General features: G+C 40.9%; 1 protein-coding gene across 2 annotated transcripts in view; it reads left to right on the top strand.

The window, feature by feature from the left end:
- Positions 1-3758: 3758 nt before the first annotated feature.
- Positions 3759-6563, top strand: part of LOC143021382 (glycine receptor subunit alphaZ1-like) — a 206593-nt gene continuing 203788 nt past the window's right edge. Inside the window, exon 1 of one of the 2 annotated variants that reach the window (XM_076178821.1) lies at positions 3759-4374. In XM_076178821.1, the coding sequence (XP_076034936.1) occupies positions 4244-4374 (131 nt within the window). In that variant the 5' untranslated portion in view covers positions 3759-4243. The remainder of the gene's footprint in view (positions 4375-6563) is intronic. The other variant, XM_076178829.1, reaches the window with a different exon arrangement.

The following is a 6563-nucleotide window of genomic DNA, read 5'->3' on the forward strand; positions in this document are numbered from 1 at the left end:
TAAGTGTTGGTGCCATCTTTGTTAATGCTCTTTGAATTCTTTCTAGTTTCTTTATGTTTTTTTTTTTTATTGTACTGGGTGTCCATAGTGATGCTGCATACTTTAATTTTGGTCTTATCAGTGCAACTAGTATTCTCTTCACCATTTCCTTGTCCATGTAGTCGAAGGCCACTTTCATTGATCTTATTAAGTCGTAGCTTTCTCCAACTATTTTGTTTACATGTTTGTCTGGTGTCATGTCATTTGAAATGATTACTCCTAGGTCTCTTTCTGAGTTTACTTTTGTAACTTCTTTTGTTCCAATTTTGTATTGACCAGATATTCTATTTTTGCTTTTTCCAAATTCCATTATACTACATTTTTTCAATTATGAAATTCACTTCATTCTTTTTACTCCAGTTCCAGACTTTGTCCAGGTTTTCCTGAAAAGATTTGCAATCTTCTTTGTTACTCACTCTCTTCAATAATTTCGCATCATCAGCAAGGAAGTTTATATAGCATTCAATTCCTTCATCCATGTCGTTTATATAAATAGCAAACATTATCGGAGCCAACACAGAGCCTTGGGGGACTCCACTTATCATGTTTACCCATTTTGAGTTCTTTTCTCTAGGTATCACTCTCATTTTTCTTCCTTCCAAGAAGTCTTTCATCCATTCCAATAATTTTCCTTGTATTCCACCTATGTTTAAATTTTTCTTAGTAGTTTATTGTGTGGTACTTTGTCAAAAGCCTTTTGTGGGTCCAGAAGCCACAATCTGCCCAGTCATCTCTTTCTTGTATTATGTCTATCAATCTTGAGTAAAAGTATATTAAGTTTGTAGTACATGATCTTCCAAATTGGTTGGGGTTTAATATTTTGTTCTCTTCCAAGTGTTTAGTCCATTTATTTTTGACAACTCTTTCACATATTTTTGCAACTGTGCTTATAAGGGATACCGGTCTATAATTTGTTGGATTTTCTTTATTTCCTCCCTTATATATTGGTACAATATTAGTATTTTTCCAATCTTGTGGTACTTTTCCTTTTTTGAGTGGGACGTCAATTATCTTGTATATTTTATCTGTGAGTTCATCTATGCATTCTTTTAATATTCAGTTCGCTATTCCGTCTGGCCCATGTGACTTTCTGACATCGAGTTTCCTTATTTGGTCCCTTATTTCTTTCTGTGTCACCGTTATTTCTCTCATTTTAGGGGATCCTTCTTTGTGACTATCATCCCACAATTGTGAACTTTCAAATTGTAAATACAGACTTAAAGTGTCTGGTCATTACTTCAGCCCTTTCTACATCTGTGTATTCTTGATTTCCTTCACGCAGTTTCACTATTTCGTGTTTGTCTTTTAGTTTGTCATTTACATATCTGTAAAATAGTTTAGGTTGATCTTTGCATTTTGTTTTTATATCTACGTATTCATTTCTCAGTTTGATGTATGATTGCCATTTAGTCTTTCTTTTGTGTGTGTGTGTGTGTGTGTGTGTGTGTGTGTGTGTGTGTGTGTGTGTGTGTGTGTGTGTGTGTGTGTGTGTGTGTGTGTGTGTGTGTGTGTGTGTGTGTGTGTGTGTGTGTGTGTGTGTGTGTGTCCGTGCGTATCAAATCCCTGGATTCAGTCAAGTTTCGAACTCGGACAGTCGACCTCGAAGACGGGTCAAGGTACGAGAGTCTAAGTGCCAAGTGGCACTCAAGTTCTATCATCCTTGATCTCCCCTCCCCCCCCCTCCCGTCCCTCTGAGTGCCACAATCGATTTAACCCTTTAAACTCCGATGACAAGATGTCTTGTCATTTGGTCAAATATAAAAAAGAATCATAAAACACCAAAATGTTTGACCAAACACCAGAAAAATATGACGTCAATCCTCGCGCGGTCAAGCCGCATCAGATGGTATTCGGATGTACGGGCCGGCGCGAGGCCTACCGTATACGGTTTTTCGTGTCTACACCACAAGCGGCTGACATGAGTTGAATGGGTTAAGGTGCCGTCACACTAGGCATTTCTCAGTAGCATGCTACTTATTTTTGATACATCGTTTGAGTTGAAACGACTTCGGTTAAGATCTTTTTTTATTTTCTTAAATATCAAATTACTCTTGCGTCATATAGTGAAAAGCTGAATAACGGCCGTTATTTTTTAAATTTACAAAAACAGAAATAAATTAATTTCAAAAATATTTCTTCTGGTTTCTTTCATATTTTCCTTATGTGAACATGTAACCCTCACTAACATCACCAACCATGCACGTGATCCACACACATGGGAGATGGTACTCGTCTTTAGCAAGATCCCCAATCTTGCAGACATCACGAATTCCTCAATCACCAAAACAGCTTGACCCAATAACACAAAGTAAGACAAACACAACGCACCCGCAGCATCACCAACACGAGATGCCTAGTATCACTAGACAGACCTATTGAACCATTTCTCATACCTAATCAAATTACTTTACCGTAAGTTCAATATGTACGCCATATCTAGGCACGTCCACCAACCATATAACTAAACCCCCATACAAAGGAACAAACGCCTTTTTTTTTATAACTAACACTTCTCCCATACGGCAAACAACAAAACCTTACCTCTCGCTCTTATTAACGAACGGGTGTGCCCGTTATAGATAGGACTGCCGAGGTCACGGACCCGGCATAGGGCTGTCCAGGTCAAGGACTTGACAGTAGGACTGCCTAGGTCAGGGACCTAGCAGAGGAGACTGGGGAAACTCTCCCCTTGTCTAGAAGGGTGCCTAGGTGGGAAACCTTGTCTCACCTAACACCCTAACCTGTAATCGCCAGATCATATTCTTAATAAAACAAAGAAATCACCATCAAGGTGTTTCTCGCCCGCATTAAGCCCCCCTCTTTTGTAGCAACCCTGTCGCAGAACATACTTTTGGAGTACCCTGTATACACTGACCTATAGGCTATTCCATTCAGCCAAAGGGGGAGAGAGTTTAATTAATCCACGTTAAAGAACGTTAAAATCTGAAACTTAATTCACCAGGAGCGTAAGGCCCTGTTCACACTAGTGGTTTGAATCCCGCGAAAACCGCGGCGGTACCGCATAATCAAGGGGGAAATGCGCGGTAGTGTATGAATGCCTCCACTGACTTATATCGTAATTGAACCGCCGCGGTTCAGACCGCTAGTGTGAACAGGGCCTTAGTGTTAAAGAGTGATTTGAGAGGCTCTCAAACTTTTAACTCAGTAGTGGAAACTTATAGAAATATTCTTATCATTTATGAAAAAGAAATCAGATTACTAAAAGTAATAATGTAAAAAAATATATATACGATTATTTTTATCACAATTCATGGAAAACTGGCAAAGTAGTCATGGAAAAAAATAATCAGTTTAAGAAAATTAGCAACGAAATTCATTAACCTTTCCCTGTAAGCGATAATCTTCGATGATGTAACACCATACCTCTTACGTCATGCTTTAATCATATTCTTTGAAATCCCCTCTCCCTCCCCACCCCCTCCCTCCTCTTTCCCCCCTTCCCCCTTCCCATACTCAACCACTTGAATATAGTAGACTGATTACACCATATCGCTGTCGACACCCCCCTCTCTTCTTTATCCCCCCTCCCCCCCCGATCCAACCCACCCTTTTTTCATTTACCGTCTACCCCTCCCTTCCCCCTCCACCTTCGTCCGGAGGGGGAGGGGGAGGGGGGGAGGGGCCGAGGCGGGAGGACTGGCTCGCCGAAGTAGCATTCTTACAGTCTAGTTCTTCGTGCTGACACGCACACAAGTCACTCTCACCAGTAACTCGCATCGTGTACTCGCTCGCTCACTCGCTCTCACTCTCATTCTCCTTCCTCCCCCCCCTAACCCCAACACTCTCCCTTCTCTCTTTTTCGCTCTTTCACACTCGTTCTGGCCCAGAAAAAAAATCGAAAGAAAGTAGCCTCAGGAGCGACCGCAGGACTTTTTTTTTTTTTTTTCAAAATTTCTTAAAGAATTCCCAAACTTTTTCCTAAAGAATTCCCAATTTTTCTTAAAGATTTCCCAAAATTTCTCCAAGAATTCCCAAAACTCCTTAAAGAATTCCCATTGTTTTTAAAAAAGAATCAACAAAACCCCTTGAAGAATCCCTAATATCTCTTAAAGAATTCCCAAAATTTCTTAAAGAATTTTCGAAAACGTTGGTTCGACCCAGTGCGCATGAAAGTCTCCGCGCCCGACCTCGGCCGTGTGGACGAAGACGACGCATTCGAGGACAGAGAGGACCAAACGGGAGGATGATCTCGAAGTTACACCTCAAGGCCGTCGAGGGGCCCTCGACGATCGCAACCCCATCATGGCTGTCCCTCTTCGTCCTCCTGTTCCTCCCGCTGTTTCTCCAAGAGGTCGAGGTCCTCGCAGATGACGGGTAAGACTCGAGTTCATTATTTAGAGGGTGAGCTTGTTTGAGGTTGACTTAACATCCTCCTCCGAGTAGCTCCTCGAGGATGAGGTGGGGGACTTCTCGAGTCGTCCTCTGGGGTGCTGTGTCTTAGACATCCTCCTCCCCACACCTCCTTCTTGGGACTTTGGGACCTTAACAAAGTATCTGATATGTAACTGACATGATCTTGACACGCATCTGACATGCTTTCGACATGTAACCGACATGTATCTGACATGTAACAGACATTTACCCGACACTTTTCCGACATGTATTTGACATGTAACTGACATGTTCCTGATATGTATCCGACACTTTTCCGATATGCATCAGACATATCTCTGACATGTAACTGACATGCATCCGACATGTTTCCGATATGCATTAGGCATGTATCTGACATGTTCCCGACACGAAGAATGTGCCATACCTATTCTTCCCAAATCTCTTCCCTTCTTGAAAACAGAGGCACACTTGAAAATATTGATTCTCTTGACGTCAAACGATCTTAGTCAGATGCACGTTGTTCACCATTTTACAGAGAATCACCCACCTTTAGCCAGGAGAAGGAGGAAGAGGAGGAAGACGGGAGGAGGAGGAAGAGGTAGTGGAAAAAGAAAGAGGGGAGGAGGAGGAGGCAGGAGTAGTGGAGGAGGAAGTGTTGGAAGAGGAGGAGGATGAGGTAGTGGAAGAGGAAGCGGGGAGGAGGAGGAGGAGGAGGAGGAGGAAGGAGTAGTGGAGGAGGAAGTGTTGGAAGAGTTGGAAGAGGAGGAGGAGAGGAAGAAGAGGAGGACGAGGTAGTGGAGGAGGAAGAATTGGAAGAGGAGGAGGAGAAGAGGAGGAAGGGAGGAGGAAGAAGCGGAGGAGGAGGAGGAAAAGAAAGAGGAGAAGGGAAGGAGGGGGAAGAAAACGGGAGGAGGGTGAAGAGGAGGAGGTGAGGAGGAGAGGAGGAGGAAGAGGAGGACCCTGTGGTCAAGAGTTTCACCCCCTCCCTACCGTGTCGCACTGTCCTTGTTATTCTGACTGGCGCCAGGCGATTTTATTCACTTGATTGACGGTCTTGTCACCTTGAAGTCCATGGTTCTCTCTCTCTCTCTCTCTTTTTTTTTTTTTTTTTTTTTTTTTTTAAATCTGAGCTCGTGTGGACCGATGGGCCACAGCCTCAGAAGCCATTTATTTATATTTTATTTATCTATTTATTCTAATTTTATTTATGTTTATTTGTCTGTTTTTGTTTCCCCTGATTCAGTTTATCGTCACCAAACTCGCTCTATCAGGAGGCTAGTACGGTGCCCCTTACAGATGACAGGGTTCGAACCGCCATCACCTTGACCTCGCTCGGAAGACGCCCAATCATTATTATTATTAATTTATTTTCAGTTATATATTATTTTTTATTTATCTACACATTTATTTATTCATTCATTTATAATATTTATTTTGCTCTATTCTATTTCACCTTCATTTTATTCTTATTGTTTTTCTTTTATTTGTTTATCTATTTATTAGCTTTATATATATATATATATATATATATATATATACATATATATAGTATATATATATATATATATATATATATATATATATATATATATATATATATACATAATCTTTATGGACAAAGAGGTCTCCTATGAACAAGTTTTATTTTTCTACTTTTTACACTTCGCCTCTTTACGGACCTATAGGTCTCCTGTGGACAAAATCCACCACAGCAAAACCCTAAAACCCAACTGCAGGAACCAGCTGTGCCATCTGGAGGAGAGTAACGCTCCATCAACCAGCTGTTTACCATTTATTTGTCTATTTATCCATTTATTATTTCATTTATTCATTTATCTACCTGTCTATTAATCTTGATAAAATATATTTGTTCGTTTATCTGATATTTGTTTTCTGTTTGTTTATTTGTTTAATATTTTTTCTTTGTTTATCATACCTAATGTTTGTTTAAGAGAGGGTAAAGTGCCGGAGGATTGAAGGAGTGCCTGTATAGTTCCATTTTACAAGGGAAAAGAGGACAAGTGTGAGTGTAGTAGTCCCAGAGGGATCAGCTTGTTAAGTGTAGTTGGGAAGGCTTATGGGAGGGTCTTGATTGAGAGTATTAGGAGAGGAACAGAGGAGTAATTGGTGAAAAACAGCGTAGGTTTAGGACAGGTAGCGGTTGTGTA

The sequence above is a fragment of the Oratosquilla oratoria genome, chromosome 3, assembly GCF_046742065.1.
Source record: "Oratosquilla oratoria isolate Oo_2021 chromosome 3, ASM4674206v1, whole genome shotgun sequence".
Classification (NCBI taxonomy): domain Eukaryota; kingdom Metazoa; phylum Arthropoda; class Malacostraca; order Stomatopoda; family Squillidae; genus Oratosquilla; species Oratosquilla oratoria.